This window comes from Brassica rapa, chromosome A02, assembly GCF_000309985.2.
Source record: "Brassica rapa cultivar Chiifu-401-42 chromosome A02, CAAS_Brap_v3.01, whole genome shotgun sequence".
In the NCBI taxonomy this organism is placed as follows: Eukaryota; Viridiplantae; Streptophyta; class Magnoliopsida; order Brassicales; family Brassicaceae; genus Brassica; species Brassica rapa.
This window is the reverse complement of record NC_024796.2, coordinates 242,704-261,601: the sequence shown is the minus strand read 5'-3', so window position 1 is coordinate 261,601 and position 18,898 is coordinate 242,704. Positions and strand designations below refer to the sequence as shown.

The 18,898-nt window shown below is 33.3% G+C and overlaps 3 protein-coding genes, 1 long non-coding RNA gene and 1 other non-coding gene across 5 annotated transcripts; 2 read left to right on the top strand and 3 right to left on the bottom strand.

Moving 5' to 3' along the window:
- Positions 1–575: 575 nt before the first annotated feature.
- On the bottom strand, positions 576–688 carry MIR2111B (microRNA MIR2111b). The gene has a single exon (NR_120817.1). It is a non-coding gene; the product is annotated as a microRNA MIR2111b (primary transcript).
- Positions 689–2,449: 1,761 nt separating this feature from the next.
- On the bottom strand, positions 2,450–6,953 carry LOC103850437 (BEL1-like homeodomain protein 9). The gene is made up of 4 exons (XM_009127189.2): positions 5,218–6,953; positions 4,103–4,497; positions 3,621–3,681; positions 2,450–3,209 (listed from the first exon to the last, which is right to left on the bottom strand). The coding sequence occupies exons 1-4, from the start codon at positions 5,932–5,934 to the stop codon at positions 2,628–2,630; spliced, it is 1,755 nt and encodes a 584-aa protein (XP_009125437.1). The 5' UTR covers positions 5,935–6,953; the 3' UTR covers positions 2,450–2,627.
- Positions 4,453–18,791, top strand: LOC117131690. Its single transcript, XR_004454865.1, has 3 exons — positions 4,453–5,012; positions 7,999–8,000; positions 18,777–18,791. It is a non-coding gene; the product is annotated as an uncharacterized LOC117131690 (long non-coding RNA).
- On the top strand, positions 10,464–12,018 carry LOC103850436 (MD-2-related lipid-recognition protein 3). Its single transcript, XM_009127187.3, has 4 exons — positions 10,464–10,695; positions 11,139–11,240; positions 11,330–11,472; positions 11,655–12,018. The coding sequence occupies exons 1-4, from the start codon at positions 10,602–10,604 to the stop codon at positions 11,775–11,777; spliced, it is 462 nt and encodes a 153-aa protein (XP_009125435.1). The 5' UTR covers positions 10,464–10,601; the 3' UTR covers positions 11,778–12,018.
- LOC103850435 (laccase-8-like) lies at positions 11,759–18,422 on the bottom strand. Its single transcript, XM_009127186.3, has 6 exons — positions 16,745–18,422; positions 16,266–16,417; positions 15,881–16,125; positions 15,405–15,515; positions 14,296–15,264; positions 11,759–14,198 (listed from the first exon to the last, which is right to left on the bottom strand). Exons 1-6 carry the CDS (start codon positions 16,904–16,906, stop codon positions 14,014–14,016), a joined length of 1,824 nt encoding a protein of 607 aa, XP_009125434.2. The 5' UTR covers positions 16,907–18,422; the 3' UTR covers positions 11,759–14,013.
- Positions 18,792–18,898: the final 107 nt, after the last annotated feature.

Genomic DNA, 18,898 nt, shown 5'->3' with positions numbered 1-18,898 from the left:
ACATTGTTCATATCAGTTTGATCTTTGAGTTCTAGCTCTTTAAGTAAAGTAGCTACATTTCATTTTGGTCGTTATTATTCGGTATATATGTAATTCCGAAGCATCAAAACCATGCATTTGGCATCATTCCACGACCTACAGTTCATGTCAGTTTGATCTTTGTGTAGCTCTTAGGTGAAATATATACATTTGATTTTTGCTTATTATTCATAAATTAAGTAAGATCCGAAGCATAAAAAATATATCTTGTGGTAGGGTAAGTGGATATGATACCAACATATATTTTCATTTGAATAGAACATGTTATGCATTGTGAAAATTAAAATTAGTAAACATGTAATTTTCTGTTAATTTTATAAGTCTTAATTACTGAGTGTTTACTTCTTCTTTTTTATTACTAGTGTTTATAACTCACAAAACTTGTGTATAAAGAAAGATATATAAAATGCAGAGAGTTGAGATTATATTTGAACTCACCAAGTTCAAAGGTGCTAATGTATTGATGTGGTGCTTTTTCTTTTCCAAAACAGGCTAAAGCGTAGTCTCTAATGAATCGGGTATTGTCTTGTACTACAAGTAAGGAAGAGGTAATCCGTATCCCGAGGATTAAAAAACCATACACACATTTGCATGTTTTAATTGCCTATAAATTTTTAAACCTCAGGATGCAGATTACCAGTTCTTCACCAAATATCATCATCTTTATCTTCTTCTTGCGTGGGTTGCTCTATTTTTGCTATTATTCTGTATGGTAGTGAGTTGTTTTGTTGTAGTTAGTGGTGAGAATATATATAGAGCTAGTGACGATAATAAATAGCAATGGTGCAAAAGAATAATACTTATGCCAAAGGTTTAATCCTTCTGGAACTAATGCTCATACAGAAAGACAATATATTTTCTTGTCCATGGTTTCTTATATATATATTCCTATTTATATTTATCTTGAGTTCAGCCCATATGGCCATATCCATATACTAATATAAGATATGTATAGTGTAATATATACGCTTAACATGTCTAATGTTTGAAGAGGCATATACATCTACATTGCTTTGCTTACAAAACGTATTGTTTTTAAATCGAAGTTTGCAAACTATTAGATGTCCGAACCTGACGTCGAGTCCACAATAAAAATTGAAGTTTCATAATAGGTTGAACTAAAAGACATGAATTTATGGAGACTTCCATGTTAATAATCTTTCTCAAAATACAGTTGGAGATCATTTTAATATGCAATATTTCTGTTGAAATTTCTAAGAACAAATCGAATAGTATTATGTAGTATAATTTATTTCATTTATAAAATGTGTGGATAGTGGTGTTTTTTCTCGCAGGCACATAAAATAACTGGATTATGAGAGATCAAATCATGAGAAATTGATTCTTTGTTCTTTATGAGCCAATGATGGCACTTCATTTTTTCCTTTGCTTTTTAATACTACGATAGTCTCTGAAATTTTCTTTGACTGCTTTTATTTCCTTCTCTCGGGTCTTGGCTCATCACAGTTCACATGAACCGATTCTCTTCCCAATTATTGAATTTCATATATTTGAAAAGACAGTTCGCTAATTTATGTTCACATTTTATAATAAGGTAGACACATTTATTAGTTCAGTTAGTTCCATTAATTCTGAGTAATCCACGTGCAGGTGTTTCTTTCTTAATTACACAGTCTCATTTTCAAAGCATGCAATTATGATGAACACGATGAGCCGTAATTTACCATAACCTTTCTTTTAAGAATAATAATATCTAGCTACTGGATTGTTAGAGATTTTGAATATAAATCCATAAACATATTATTTTGAATTTTGATTCTTTAATCAGTTACATGCTCAGATCACAACTATATGAATCAGATGATGTTCATAAGTTGACGAATAATTTGTGATGAGTATATATAAAAAAGAACATAAGAAAAATATATCACATTTGAGTTCATATACGTACATATCAGGAAATAAACAAACAACAAGGGTGTATTAAAAAGGCTGATAAGAGAATAGATTCTGTTACAAAAGACATTTTTTAATAAGAGGGAAAGGTTATATATATTGTTTTCCAAAAGCAAATGCAAAGTTAATTTGAAGCAACAAAAGCACATTTCAGCTTTTGCTCTCATGGGCTCTTCAAAAGCCATGTTTCTTACCCTTTTAAACCATTATTGGATGGGATACGAACCGAATTGGATCATAAACTAACTAAAAATAATAGTCTTTGAACGGTTCAAATTTGTTTCTTTTAGTAGAGTTGAATAATATTACGTCTCACACACTCAGACCAGATGGTTTAGTCACTCAAACCAGATGGTTTAGTTACTCTGAAAAGTTAGGGTTTCAAAACAGAGAATTCAATTACTCAGCAGACTATTATTTCTTTTTTCTTTTTTTGTCAAACTTATGACTTAATATTCATAATAGACATTCTTCATCGCATTAAAAATCCGGGTTTAGTAGAATTTCATTTCTATGGAATTAAGTTTCAATTCTGTTTCATTCCTTAAAGATTCGACAAAGGAAAAGAAAATAAAAACATTCTAATATACACATCACATGCATTACCATTTCCCTCATCTCAAATACATTGTCAAACGTCGAGCATATTTTTCCTTCCGACACAAATGATATCATCCTACAAAATCATGTAGAAACTGATGATTACTGCCTCCAATAAAATCTCTCCCAAACGGACGATCTTGCCCTTCATACCCACCACCGCCGCCACCGTAAGACTCCCCTCCAGCACCGCCACCACTACTGCCACCGTCAAGTCCAAACCTCTGAGCAGTTGTCATTGGGAAAGGCTCCGGCAACCCAATCTGATGATGAAGCCCTAACGTCAACGACACTCCTCCATTTGTGCTAGTATTCATCCCCGGGACATTCGATGACGCAATACCGTAGGAGAAGCTTACCGCGCCGCCGCCTCCAATGTTCCCACCGTTTCCAGCGTTCATAAAGTGGTTGTTATTGTTGTTGGTGTTGGCATGAACGTCATCGTTTCGCACCCGTCTAGCAGGAGAAGAGTTGTTGTTAGCTCTTTGTTGAGCCGTGGAGGAAGAAGGGTTGTTGTTGTTATCGGGGAAGGCGGTGGTGGTGTCTCTCCAAGAGGAAGAAGATTTCTGAGATTGTCGAGTCTCCAGCATATGAATCTCTTCCACCATCGGTTTCCAAACCCTAACTCGCGCGTTTATGAACCAATTCGACACCTGAAAATAATAAAGTTAATTATCCACCACTAAAGTTCCTAAATAGTCATTTTCAATAACCCAAGGATCATTCCTAGAAAGTTGACTAAATAGAGTAGTTGAATGTCATGATACACCCCGATTGATTTCTTCATGTTTAAACACGTGGTTTTATAGAATTTTGTTAATCTAACAATTATCCTGTTTTATTAATGGCGTTCTAGAAATTTTTTAGTTGTATTTAATAATGTAAAATATTTTTGAAAAGTATATACTGTAATATTTAGCAAAACCTAATAAAAATTACTTGCCGGTAGTAAAAAAATCTCACTGTGTAAAGCTTATTATATCTATTTTCTTTTCTTAATATATGGCAAAGAATTTTGCTAAATTGCGAAGATGAAAGAAAATAAGAACAACAGAAGTGAAAACCTGATTCCTGGAGAGACCTGTCTGTTTAGCCAACATGAGTTTGTCTGTATCAGTTGGATAACTGCAACACAAGACACACAACTATAATTTATAATATATTTTTACAGTTACACATAATTAGAAAACGACGTAACCATGTTTGAGAAACAAACAAGCATTCGACATGTCCCATCTAGAGCATACTTCCAAGTTATAATACACTTCTATACAAACATACACATGCATCTATAGCTATCTGTTCCCAAGTATATGCATAATGTGGTTCATGTCTTCCTGACACATGAATATCATATTAAGATATGAAGCCAATATAGTTATACGGATATTGGACTTTGCTTATGTCATGTTACAAATGTAACATCGATGAACTGATTGATGGTCTGATCAAATTGACATGGTTAACGCGTAGTATAATTAAACTAAGCCCAACCTCAAATCAACTGCCCTAAAAACAAATATTTGGCTAAGAAAGGTTTACTTACGGATGCAAGAAATGATCGAAGAGCCAAGCCCTTAGAACGGTAACAGCACGTTCGGGTAGGCCACGGTGTGGTCTCCATACAGGAGCATGATGATCAGGGAATCCATGTCTTTGACCAGTAGAACACAGGCCTCTACTATTATCACTTCCTCCAAACCCCAAAAAGTCGGTCTTATTCTCAGAGTTCATCACATGGCCACGTTGTTGTTGTATCTTGTTATTGGTGCTAAACTGAAGCTGGTCTGTTATAGCATTCTTCAAACATTTGAAATGCTTAGACAATACCTTTAATGTTAAACTCGCATAAGGAGCTGCGTGCCCGAGACCTGCGACGCATTCGAATGAGCCCATCACAGCTTGAAGCTGCTCATAGTACTGCTTATACCTCTTGTAGACCTTGAAAAGGTCACATGGAAATGTTTTTAAGATTCGAACCAATTATGTAATAATTATGTCAAAATTATAAACTCCAATGGCTCATACATTATTTCCTCACTCAAAAAGTATGCTATAGAGTTTGTCAAGAAAAAAAGAATGCTATATACGACAGAATAAACTAGTTAAAATCTTCGAGTCCCTAGCTTTTAGATGAAATATCAATCTCGTGCATATATTCCCTTTCATAAAGAAGAAGTTCTCTTTTTACACTTTAAGATTATATCCTTAAGATATGAAGAATCCAATTCACAAATTTAGATCAAGAGCCAGGGAAGCTCAATATAAAGTCACTTCCCACGATAATGATATTATTATTTACTATAACCTTAAAAATCCTAGTATTAAAAATGAATATATCATTTGTTAACTTGGAATTAATAACATCTTCTATTCATGCAACGTAGGGAACGTTCAACTAAAGTAACACTTCCTCTTGGTATAAGGAATGAAATAAAATATTTAAACGATATAGTGTTAATTAAAATGGTTTTGAAGGAGTTTCATTTTCCAAGGAAGATTTTTTTAATAAACATATCATTTATCACATTTGGCCACCGGTTTCAAAGGACACCGACCAAAAATTGTGAACATTTAGCATAATAATACACATACAAATTAAAATATTAAGACAGTAGTTTTAAATGATTTTTTCAGATAATAACATAATTAATTATGTACCTCGTCTAACATGGAGATGAGCTTTGATTTTTTCTTGCCATTTTCTCCTACGCCGGCGTCAGAAACGCCGCAGAGATTATCAATCGTTGGGTCAAAAAGCAAAGAGGAATCGTCATCTTCGTCGTCGACGATTTGTTCGGTGTAAACCGCGCGACTTACACTACAAAAATCATCAAGAAGCATCTGTGCTGGTTTCAAGAACTTTGATCCTTTCAGAATGGATGCGTAGCCTGTGAACGGCCCGAGAGGACCGGAGCTTCTTGAAGCTACGGTGACGGCGGCAGCGGCGGCTTCAGCTGCGGATCTACAGAGTCCGGAGTTAACAACGCCGGGAACGACGAGATCGTAAGTAGGTCTAGGGTGAGATGACAAAGAGAGAGATAGAGGCTCGGGTTTGAAGACGAGAACGTCGCCAGAAGAGAGTCCGGCGTTGAAGGAATGATCTCCAGCGACGGCGACTGCGGTGGATGAAGAGGAAGATTGGCCACCGAGAAAACCCATGAAGTTACTGTAGCTAGGGTTATTGTTATTGTTTGAATGGAATCCACCGGCTGCGAGGAAATCAGAGTCGGCGATAGGAAACACGCCGCCGCCGCCGGAGGAAGAAGGAGGAGGAGGAGGGTGGTGAAAGTGGAAGTGGGAATCGAGAGAAGGCATCCGAAGTTTATCTCGTCGGCTATGTTGGAGAACATGGTATGGCTCGTATGCATCGGACATGGCAAAGGATGATTTCGAGATGCAGGAGGAGAGAGAGAGAGAGACAAGTGAGTAACAGTGTAAGAGATAATGGTGACGGGTGAAACGAGAGGTTAAGAGAGAGAGAGAGAGAGAGAGGCTTCTTTTGCTTTCCTTTTGAAGCGCGATCAAGTGTGTATATTATTATCCATCATATAATCTACATAGTACTATTATTTACTAGTTCGAAAAAAGAACATCATCTAAAATATCTAGGCCTTCATAGACCTGGAATGTTTAGTGCGGAAGAATTTATTCAGCACTACAGTTTTGGTCAAGGCTCATTATTTGATGTTATTACCAGCTATAGTTAAAGCTTAATCCTTTTAAATGATGAAGAAGTTTTACGTGCGGTTCTGTAGAATTTTACTAGTTATTTACATGATCCCGTGTAGTAGTAGTTATTAAAAAATCTGAGTATGCAAGCGATGTATACTCGTGTTAACTTTTGTGGAATTTTTGCAGAGATTTATAAATGATTTTAAAGTTACAAACTGAAAAGTCCCGGGTTTGGTGGGAGAGGCTATATGGGAAATCGAGAGAAGGTGACCGGCTGTAATCGGTAGAGAGACTTTTTTCCTACAATCTGTTCAGTCTTTCGCATACTTACTGACATTTCTACTACTTTTTTAAGTCTTCTTGTTGTCGCTTATCTTCTTTTCTTGCTGGAATAATTACTTTTTACACCATAAGTTTTAATCATTCTAATCGCTCTAGTAAGCGTGTGGATGGTGTCCCGCTAGCTTAACACGAGAGCGCAGTCACAACGACTTTTCCTTAATTAATTTTCAACAAGCGACTTAGGTAAACTACATTAACATGTTTACTAAACAAATTAATAAAAATTAGTGCGATTAGTCATGCTTTATCAGTTAAGAAAAGTCATATGACAGTAAAGATTGTATCTGCGTTGTTTGCAGAAACCTATTTCATACTTTATACTTGAAGATTTATTTTATCCGTATTTGATCACGAAAAACTACTCAATAATGATTATAATTTAGTCCTTCAAGGGAATATCGATTATTATTTACCTGTTTTAAAGTTATTTCTGCGAATAAATTAGCAAAAAATATATATTCTAAATCTGCCCAAAATGATCAAAACGGAAAAGTAAATTTGACTGTATGGTGATGATAATGTTTGAAATAATAATTAGAGGATTTTTCGTTTGCATGGGAAATAATGCGACGTAAATCATTTGAAAATGTGTTTTGAACATTAAGCAAATGTGACCCTGCTTTCGAACGATAACCAAATGTGTTGTTGCCTGTTACATTTATTTATATATAAAGTATTTCCTCTTTTGGCTAAGATGGACCACAAAATTGAAAAAGAACCAAAGCACTCCAATAAAGAATCACAGTAAGTTAAAGAGCACGTAATTATTAGTTCTTCTCTTCATCTTTATACATTACATCACGGACATATGAAGATTTTCAAGCAATTTATTTTCAATAACTGTTTTGCTGAAATCAAAATATCGAAAAAAATTCTTAACGAAATTTATAAATAGCCTCTTTGTAAATTCAATGGGTATTTTGATTGTAGCATACCCATAATAACTAACTTAACTTGCTGTCTCGTAAATCTAAAAACATTTAAAACCTCTATTTTATGAAGGTTTGAAAAGTTATACGTACTATCATAAGAAACATTAATGGATGGGGTTGGTAATGGTCATAATTATATAACATCCCAAGTCTACAAGAACTATTGAAACTTAACTTAGAACATGATAAATAGGGATTCTTAGAATTAGAGTTCTTAACGTAATTTAAGAACTAAATTTTAAATTAAAAACCAGTTATTAAATACTTATTCACGAATCAGTTTTTAATTTTTTCTTTGTTAAAGTTAAAAACGATTTTTAAATTACGTTAAAAACTCAATCATAATAACCCCATTAATCATGGTCTTATGATCATCTTTTGGACAAACCTCTTTATATACTGTATTTTTCTGGGAGGACCCACTGGCGCACTTCATCCCACTATGGTAAAGGAATCAGTCGAACTCGTAACGAAGCCTTAAATAACGACACAGTTGTTTTTAAATAATAATATCACTTTTGTTTGCAACACAGATGAATGCGCAAACCCTTTGAGGTGTTTGCAATGTTCTTAATTTCATAGTAAAATGTAGACAACAACAAAACACCAAATTTTAGCAGAAAACAAACAATAAACCATTGTCGACAAAATAAATACTACGTATAAATAATTCGCGAGTATCTATTAATTCTAAAGACGTACGGAGTTTTGTGAAGAACGAGAAACGCCGTAACATCAACTGACGGCAATCTTGGTGGATTCTCGCTAAGCAAAAGATTTGTGCAGAGAAAATCAAACGTATGTAACTTTTTAAGTTTTGTTTATAGAAAGAGAAAAACCCTAGACGACGGTAGCATGACGACGTCACCTGAGAATCCCAATGGACATCTATCCGAACTTGAGTACTTTGCAGTTGTAAGTATACTTTTAATTAACTCCTACTAAATTTTGTACAGTCTCTATAGATTCACATAAAATTCCCATCCTCTATATGGATACGATAAATAAGTAATCCATGAAAAAACTATGTATTTTATTTTTGGTTACTATGCTGCTACTAAAATATCATGAGTTGACTAATTTCACATTTTCAGTAAAAATATAAAAGGTCGAATTTTTGAAAATAGAAATCATATGTCATGGTACCAATACCATATTTTGGTACATGGAAAAATAAATCCAACTCAATTCTTAAAGTAAAAATCACATCAATCATTCAACTGCTTTTTCTTTTAATTTAACTCGATATATATATATATATTATATAATAATACACATAATTATAGCTAGTAAATGAAATTAGGTAGACTCTATAAATTAGATTAATAATTAATGGGTCATATCATAAAAATGACAAATCCGCACCACATGTTGACGACTATATTATGTTATGTTCCATCAAATCCAACTTAGTATCTATCTGAAAACCTAACTGATCTTATCGTTTTTAACATTTTTTTAAAAATGGTTGCACTTTTTTTTTCCGTCGAATATAATGAGGATACATTTCCCCCCTGGGTGTGGTCGATTAGGCTTAAAATTATCAAAGTTATTTGGTTTTTATTGTTCTAACAACAATTTTGGACGGACCAGCAATTCAATTTTGTGCTTCAAAAAATACATAGAAGTAGTTAAGTCATGTCAGAAATTATTTTTTTGACAAGATGCTATTTTTTCTTATTTAATCATATCTTAAATAAAAGGCTTCAATGTTTTTTTTTTATATTGATTTTTTTTCAAAGAGGATTACAGAATGGGGCCCGTGGGGTAGTAGTACAGAGAGTCACTGTAATGACGTCACCTGTTAGGTTGCGTGACTCCTGGGCGCTGTATCTGTAGTACGCTATCTTCCATACTCTTTTTTTTTATCTCTCTCTCTCTCCCACATCATAAATTGATTATAGTCCCATCTATATTGATAGATTGGTTATGCTATTTCACAACAAGCTGTCCGAAATTACTACTGTTGTTTTATTCTGAAATGAATCAGAAGAGAGCTTCAGCTAGGACGAACAAAGGGTTATGCTCAATCTTTAAATTTGAAAACTTAATTTAGCAGACAAACAACACAGCACCAGTGGTAGCCACAGTACAGACCCGGGTTTGATTTCCGGCTGGTGCAATATATTTATTTTTGTTCATAAATTCATTTTGCGTATTCAGCCATTAGGCCCAAAGTAAAATGGTGCAACTCCATATTTTTAATTTGAATTAATAAGCCGAGAGCAAGTCCATTTTACGTTTTGAGATATTAGGCCCAATGTTAGGAGCCCGTTTCAGTTTTGAGCTATATGGACTTTATTGTTAGATATAGAATCTAGCAATTTAAAAAGAGAGAGTATTATATTGCATCTGACATGTGGAGTGAAATGTATTATGTTTTTTTTAATCAGTTGCTTTGATTTCTTGAAGTATACGAATGTGTGGACTGAATTTTTTGATTCAGTGTTATCTCTTGACTCGGAAGCTTTAATTTCTCCGAGACGAAAACCACGTGCTTGTGAATAAAATAAGTTGGTAAAAAACACGCATACCAATGACATTTATTCATTGGATAAGAAAAGAACGTATACCAATGACATTAGAGCATCCACAACCCTAAATCCTTAAAAACAAATCCTTAACAACAATTTTTAAAATATTTTATTTTTTTTCTTTTTTTTTCATCCAAATTTAAAAAAATAAAAAAATAAAAAGATTGGCCAATCGCGGGCTCCCACGCGGCGGTGGAGCCCGCGCACAGTGAAGAGGCTGTCAGAAAAGAAATCCTTAAATTAGGACTTTAAGAGACAATTACAGCACAAATTCTTAAATATTTGGACCCCACATATTATTATAATAATTTATTGTTAAGGATTTATTGTTAAGGAGCTGTGGTTGTGGGTGCTCTTACGATCTAACTTTAAGATCTCGTGTATAACGTGGGAGATTAATATGTGGTATATATCGCATAACTGGTCTACTAATAAAATATTTTATTTGAACCAATAATTATTTTTCGGTGAAATATTTGAGGACTATAAAATCATAGGCATGGAAGGAAGCATAACACAAGAAAACAATATTTTCCCTCTCTGAAGATCAACGAAGTGGTTAATGGCGATATCTTACGTTCAGCCTCTGCTTCTTCTCCTCGGATCACTCTTCTTCTTGCCTGCATTACGTGCCGTCAATTTCGAATACTGCAATAGTAAGTGTCAGTCTATCAGATTGCTAGGTAGTCTGCATTTTTTTTCTGTACGTGTATGTGTGTTAGTGTATAATATATAGAGCACATATTCTTATTAGTTGATAAATCAATCATCAATACACATATATAGGCCCTCGATTACAAACGGATATATCTTGAACCAGAGATCAAAAGGACGAAACATATCTTTTTCACGAGGATAAACGTCGCTTTTGGATTTACAATGAGATTAATCAAAAATAAATTAAGCAGTGAATGTTGTCGTAAATATATCATGTATTTTAGCAGTTATAACAAATGTTAATGCTGGAGTGGTTAGAGTTAGGAATTATTGTTTGTTTAATTGTGCGGTATGTAAGAAAGATGTATAGATCCAAGTCTTTGACACTTTCATGACCCATCATATAACTTCCTCAATTAATATATATCTACGACTTTTGTAGAAAGTGGATACGATTTCGGTAACGTCACTCATGTTAATATCTCTCCGAACCCGGTTGGGCCTGATGTTGGAGAGCTAAGCATTACGGTTATTGGTTATGCAAGTACGTACTAATTTTATAAGACCGTCCCCAAGTTTCAGCCCTCCTTTTCTTGCTTTAGTTTCTAATGTTTTCTTGATTGTTGTATACAGAAGAAAGCATCCATACTGGATCTATAGAGGTTTATGCTAAATCTGAGAATATTACTGATCTTCTAAGAAAGCAGCCATGCACTATTGAATCTGGCACCAAATTTGTTTTACCTCTTTCCGAAGTTCCTAAGGATATACTCGAGGTAATTATCCCTACAAACACCCTCTGCTTGAAATTAACATGTATATATGTTTGCGATTTTTCTTTAACCCTAAGCCTACATCGACTCCCGGGAGTCAGTGGAGCACTAATATTTTTGCCATTAAAAATATACACTGGTTTTGCCTCACTGACGGTCTTTTTTCTTACTATAAATCTGTGAAGGGTAACTACAAGTATGGGGTATCTTTGCTTGATGAAAAAGTCGGAGACTCTAAAGAGGCAAAAGTAAGAATGTGTGTCGACTTCGATTTACCAACTTCATCTTCCACATTGTCATCTGCTTAGTCAAGTTGGTTGGGTGGAAGATATGTTTTCAAGTCTTTATGTACTCGTGTCTATCTCCTACTTGCATTTTTCGGTTTTTCTCTGTTGTAACTTGGTTTAATTTCTATTACCGTGATGTCACTGACTTTCCAATTTGGAAACAGAAATAAATGTGACAGCTTTTGGAAGAGCCGGCTGCTTAGATTTGTTGTAATCTGAACCTGAAAAATCATAACAAATGAAAATAATGTTTTAAATTTGATGATATATCTAAAAATGATCGTTATAAAAATACATTGACAGTATTTTTGGTTACTACCAATGTAATGTAATGCTATTTGTTTTTTTTTTAAATGCATTTTATGAATTTAAAAGAATCATAAATGATATATCTAAATGATATATATTCTTTGACTATTCAAGATTTTGCATTGTCTATATTGATGTTATACTAATATTTTCAAATCCCATTGATGAACATTTCAAAAATCTGAATTTTGTTATGTTGCAAGAAAAATGGTTATCTTGTTTAAAAAAAAAATGTATTTATTCCAAACTAAAATCATATTTCTAGATTACTATATATCACAAAGTATCATAACACTTATTGAAAGATCTTGAAAATTGACAAATAAAATTTTAGACAAAAAGATTGATATAACCCAGTTACAAAGGTTATTTGGAAGTCTCAATTATGCTTTAAAGTCTTGTCCTAATATAAATAAAACATCTAAATTCTTATACTATCTTCCAAAAATCTAGTTCCTTAGATGTAAGGGTATGATTAACTTCGGTTTCTTCGCCCGGGCTCTTAACTTATGATTTGATATTTTTTTATTTATTTTTTATATTTTTCAGTTAAGAGACAATTTTTATATCTCTTATTTAAGAGACGATTTTTAATTTTTTTTAGTTTAAAATCTAAGAAAGCTAAGAACCGTCTTTTAGTTGAAAGTAAAAACCCCAGTTAAAAGAAACGATTGGGAGGTTAATGATGGTCTAAGAACATCATTAAATACTGCAAAAATTAACGGGAGTTGTAAATCTCATTCACATATGCATATAACAGATCCTGTTTTAGAAATAGTCGTAGAAACAAATGATTCGGATGTAAGATATATAAGTATTATTAAACAAAAAACAAATAGGTGTGAAAGTATTATACAATTTACATCATAGAAAATATCCAAAAGAATTATTATGTTATAAAGAAACTTTCGTATTTTTAATTTTCAGTGAAAAAAGTTCTACATTTTTTAATTTGTCTTGTGACAGAGTCTTAAATTTTCTCTCTCTTACCAAATTCTACTTAAATTATGAAATCAACTCACAAAATTGAAAAAAAAAACTAGTGATAAAGATCTAATATTTCCTTTTTAATACAAAAATATTTGCATTCTCAACTAATGACATTTTTCTCTGTGGATAGCAATTGATTACTTGACCAAAGACAACCAAATGACTTAATATTTCCTTTTTAATACAAATATATTTGCATCCTCAACTAATGACATTTTTCTCTGTGGATAGCAATTGATTACTTGACCAAAGACAACCAAGTTAGTTAATTTTGTCTTTCTTAATGTATGTATGTCCCGAGAAGAGTTGTGTATTAACAGTACCACAGTTTCATATATCATTTGCTATCGATTAAGAAATTTGAAATCATTGAACTTGAATTTAATTGGTTTTATTGGTTCTACTTTCCGTGAACCGAGAAGCCATCAAAGAAAAAACTTATTTTTGGGCTTAGTTAATCTCTTAATTACTCCTAGTTAGTATAAAGACACAAAAAATAAAAATATGTTAAAAATATTGAATAATATATATTAAAACTGATTCAGATAATAATAAAAACATTAAATTGTTAGTCATAAAATAAAATAAATATAAAATATCAAAAATAAAAAAATTCACAGTAGTATCATATATTTTGGAATGAAAGAAGTAATAAATTACTGATATTCTTAAGATAATTGGTAGAGAATATATTTGTATAGATAAACGGACAAATGAGTTCACAGTCTAATTAAGTATTTGGATTGGTGAAAGAAAAAAAATTGAGTTATTCAAAAAAAAAAAAAATTGAAACTTCAAGAGCAAACGACTTTTATTTATTTCTTTAACAGAAGCGGAAATAATAACTACGATTGGTAGTTATAATAAATGTAAAGAAAAACCAATTTTTTTTTGTAAATTGTAAAAAACCAAATAAACAAGGATAAACCAAAAAAAACTAACAACTGCCTACTTAGTTCTAATAAGACAAATCAACGTTAGTAGTGGGAGACTCATAGATCTTGGGATCACGAGTGCATTGTGGAAGATTCGAGGGGGGAGGTTGCAAGCTTGTTTCCGGTGTTGGTCCATTTTGGACTATGAAAGCCATTATAATTCCGTAAGGTAAATGTGCATCCATGTGACAATGAAACATCCATGCACCTGCATAAATATGATATCAAATATTTAAATAATCGATTTACATATCTATGGTGTAGCTAGTGAGATTCATTTGTTTTGGGCAGAGAATGTTTCTAACCAGGATTATTAGCGATAAATCTGAGAACAACCCATCCACCTGGTGGTACACCGACGGTATTGCGCATTTGCGGGTTGACTAGATTTAGCTTTCTTGCATCATTGATTGGATCATAATTACCGAATCCATAACCTAACACGTAGAAGTTGAAGCCGTGAAGGTGCATAGGATGGCTCTCAGAGGTGATTATCCCTGTGTTCTGCACAATAAGCTCAACTGTAGAATTGAACTTAAGTTTCTTGACGCTAGTTTTCCTTTCTGGAAACAACATTTTGTACTCATTATCACCACTGACTTCGAAATTTGTATAATCAAATTTGAGCGGTGGCTGGTTGGGGAAATCATCTGTGTAGATTCCACTAATATTGTAAAAATAAGCTTCCTGAAGAGAAAGCGTTTGCGGAATTGCAAAAGTACGGTTGTTGAGAGAACCGGCATATCTTTGACCTAAGGGTCCAATACACTTGGTACCCAGGGGACATGGGTCTAAACCAAGCCCCATCGTTATGAACATCTTCTCGTCCACATGGCGAGGCACCGGCGTCCAATGGGGTCCATCCACAAGGCTAGTGATGTTTGAGGAGAATCTATGAGCAGTGGATATTTGGTTCATCCCTTCAGGCATCGTCGTCTTTGCTGGAGATGTGTTCAATGCGGCACCCTCGTATACGATCAGACCATTGATGGTTCTATCAGTGGGAACCGGTACGATAGGGTGGGCACTAATGTAAGCGCTAATGGTCATGTAGTACAAACCAATGGGTTGGTCGGCGGTGAGAAGTGCGTCGACCGTTTGTCCCGGAGTCAAAATCATCACGTCGCTGACATAAGGAGTTGTGTAGGCAGCATCTATAGCAACAACTGTTACATTGTGATTGGCTATTTTGAAGAAGAGGTGAGTGTTGAGCGCCGCATTTATAATCCTTAACAAGTATGTTTTTCCTTGTACTACCTTGAGGTTATACATCCCTATGCAAGCCAAAAGCCAAGGAAAATAACCATTTAATTACTTATTTTGCAAGCAAATGTGTGTGCCAATGAAAGAAATTACTAACAAGACGTTTTAGAAACCAAGCAATAAGCAATTTACGTAGAGAATTGAGTATTACTGTTCTTAGAGCAGGAATAGGTATCTCCGGCGAGGCCATTTATGAGGAAAGCATCGGCAATCGGAGCTGGCCGTAACTGAAGAACTGCAAGATCTACGTTCCACCATTGTGCTAATTGCATAAACATTGTTTTCAAAACAAATTAGTTAACCATCTGAATGATATCATATTATGCTAGCTATAAGGATATTTAATATATCAATATTTATGAACTACAAAAATTTAAAAATGCAAATTGGATTTTGTTCTTGATTAAACCGGCCCAGCCAAGCTGGTTATTCTTGTAACATTGACTCAATACCTTTTTTATCCAAAAATCTTTTTGAAAGTTAATATAATATAAATTAAAATTTTATGCTAAAACAAAATAGTTATGATGTATTTAATTACTATATATATTTGTTAACTTTTGTCAACGTAAGTGAATCCATTTTGCCTTTTGACTTCAGTTACAAAAATAAAATGGCAATGCTTACCAAAAATGATTGGAACTTCTTTGTAAGGTTTAGGAAAAGGGTAGGGACGACCAGATCGGGGACGAATGATTATAGCCCCGTGAAGAGTGGCTCGCAGATTAACGACGTGTGCGTGCCATAACAATGTACCTTCTTGTCCAGTGATATCGAATCGATATGTGAAGTTATAACCTGGTTGAATCGGACATTGAGTTATCATATTCGCACCATCCATCCATGGGCTATTCCTCTGAAAAACTCCATGCCTATATCATATTGTGAGCCATAAACAAATATTTTTATTTGAATACACATACAAAAAAACTATCATTATTTGATCAAATTATAATATCAAGTCCTAGCAACAAAAAAAAAAAATATCAGGAGCAATAAGTTAGTTAACTACCAGTGGATAGTTATGTTGTAAGTTGAGTTGTTGATGACATGAACCACAAGAGTGTCGCCTTCTCTAACGTTTATGGTTGGACCGGGAAGACTTCGGTTAACACTCGGTATCATCTGCTCTTGGCACAATGGTTTCACCACCACGTCTTCCACCTGTTATCAGACGCCGTTAATACTGTCCCTCGTCATATAGTTAAGAGTAGCACATAGATTTGTGCCCTCACATTTATTGAATATTTTTCTGAATAAGCCCAAAATTATTAAAGAAAAATATTTTATACAATACATAACTTTTTGAGCACATGCATGCGAATTACATTTTCTGGATTTAGACATAAGAAGAGGCAAGGTATGTTAAGCAAGAAAAAAGAGTTTAGTATATACAATGAAATTATGTAATAAGTAACTGGAATATGAATTTTTATTATCTTTTTTCGAGAGAAAAACAAAAGAAAAGGAGAGATTAATAATAGTGAATACGTTGAAAACATGTTCGACGATAGCTGCTGAAGCAATGGAAGAGAAGAGAAGAGCGATGAGGAAGGCTTGGATTGGGAAAGGCATTGTTGATCTACAATATGGAAATGTCTTCATTACTACAAAAGAATTACAGGTTGTGGACTTATATGATTTGTGAGACATTCGTATATATATTTATAGAAGTGACTTTAAAGGACAGAAAGAGATGTGGGAAGGTTATTTTTCAAAAATAAAATAAAATAAGAAGACGTGGTGAAGTTGTGATATAATAATATTGAGCTACTAATTAGCGAGTAATGGCAACCTCAAACATGATTGCACACTCTTTCATACATTCGCTGTCTAAAAGCTGTCTAAACGTTTCTCCACTTTTATTCTAAGCTCGTGATCTCTGATTCGCTTTCGTTTCTCTTTGGTAGTGGCCTGAACGTTTTAAATGAAGTCATGCTTCCAGAGTTTCTTTTCTTTTCTATTTATGTCACATTGTTTGAAACTACAGTCGCTGTATACTTTTTTTCTTAAATAGAGCATCTACGATGCATTCTACAACATTGAACTGAAATCAGCCAAAGTTGCCCTTTAACATATAGATTGGTTGAACCATTCTTTTTCAACAAACAACTGAAACCATATTTACTATTTAGTGTCACTCAGCTGACCAAAGAAAAATAATGGCTGCTCTTAGAACACTATAATTACGAATAACCTAGTTCCTCCAATGTTTCAAAAAAAGGAAAAAAAAAACTAGTTCGTCCAATTCCTATTTGATTTCCAGTTAACACAGATTTTACCTTTTTCCATTCTTACATGGAAACCTTGATCAAGCTGGCTTTATCTTCCTATGTTTTTCAAAAAGTAATCTTCTTGTGTCAAGGGCATATACACACCACACATGAACATGATACACCCTATATATGCGACTTTGCCATGTGAAACATGACATCTTTGTTTTGTAATATCGTAATCTTATTTGATTTCATAATAATATAGGTATCAAAGGTCATAATATACTAAATCCAAAGGCCAGATTTCGACGACCCGATCGTAAACAATCAAATATATAAAATGGTCACGTCTGTATCATTACGCCTATTAGTGTATTTAAAAAAGAGATTATCGTGGCAGGAGGCAGGGTATCTACATTATTTTATAAAAATAAATAGTTAAAGGTTTTTCAAATGTATGTTTTCATATTTTATATGAGTTTTTAATCTCCCTCTGTCTCTACTCTCGTATTTTTTCTTAACTTTGTTTGAGTTTTCTTTTACTTCATGAATAAATATAAAAACAAATTGCTGTTCCTTTGTACTATCTATCTAACTACAATAATTCTTTTGCATGTGTTAAAATTTGGCCTATTAATTTGACATGTGTTGTGATTATGTTAGTTATCAATTTTGAAACATCAAATTTTAATTTTAGTATGAGCAAAATTAAGATTACGTTTCTAAATAAAATCATATACTAAATACTAATAATATATTAATACAATAGTCAATGAGTATCTGACCAATGAATGTGTTATAATCCTTATTTAAACCAAAGTGTTTATAAAAAAATCTGGTAAAAAGGCCTAAGTGTGAGAGTAATTAAGCTCGTTGTGAACGCATTATGAAGGTTAATCATCATGGTCCCTTACAAATACATATGACATACTAGATTTGATCAGAATCATTTAAGTGAATCGTTCTTTTAATATTTTCTGGAACGAGAGTCCCATTAACCACTACATAAATAGAATATAGAAACTTAAGACTTAAGAGAGTCAAATATATACTGCCAGTAATTAATTTTAGTAACCCGAAATACTAAAATAAAAAGTTGATTGACAACTATGATTTATTCCTAAACTACTTTTAACCTAATATGATATAGTAATCCGTTTGATATACAGGAAAGCATGATTCATGACCAAATGACACAAGATATGTTTTTTTGTGATATTACATTATCGGTTTGAAATTTTCCCCGTTACTAAACACCAATATAGATTATGTATTTTATTGATTTTCTTACGATTATATTACATAAGTAATTATGGAAAATTTAAATTAGTATATTAGAAAAAAAGATTTACTCTGGGGGCGGGAAGTCTCTCAGACGATAACTTATACCATGATCTTAATCCCTACAGGATATTGTTTGATAAGGTCT

Coding starts and splice junctions, on each gene's coding strand:
- LOC103850437 (XM_009127189.2), bottom strand. CDS start 5,934: ATGTCCGATGCATACGAGCCATACCATGTTCTCCAACATAGCCGACGA. Junction 4,498..5,217: donor TCATCTCCATGTTAGACGAG/GTACATAATTAA, acceptor GACCTTTTCAAG/GTCTACAAGAGGTATAAGCA. Junction 3,682..4,102: donor TTCGATCATTTCTTGCATCC/GTAAGTAAACCT, acceptor CTTGTGTTGCAG/TTATCCAACTGATACAGACA.
- LOC103850435 (XM_009127186.3), bottom strand. CDS start 16,906: ATGTCTCACAAATCATATAAGTCCACAACCTGTAATTCTTTTGTAGTA. Junction 16,418..16,744: donor TCGTCGAACATGTTTTCAAC/GTATTCACTATT, acceptor GTCTGATAACAG/GTGGAAGACGTGGTGGTGAA. Junction 15,265..15,404: donor CTATTCCTGCTCTAAGAACA/GTAATACTCAAT, acceptor TGGCTTGCATAG/GGATGTATAACCTCAAGGTA.
- LOC103850436 (XM_009127187.3), top strand. CDS start 10,602: ATGGCGATATCTTACGTTCAGCCTCTGCTTCTTCTCCTCGGATCACTC. Junction 10,696..11,138: donor CAATTTCGAATACTGCAATA/GTAAGTGTCAGT, acceptor CGACTTTTGTAG/AAAGTGGATACGATTTCGGT. Junction 11,241..11,329: donor TACGGTTATTGGTTATGCAA/GTACGTACTAAT, acceptor TGTTGTATACAG/AAGAAAGCATCCATACTGGA.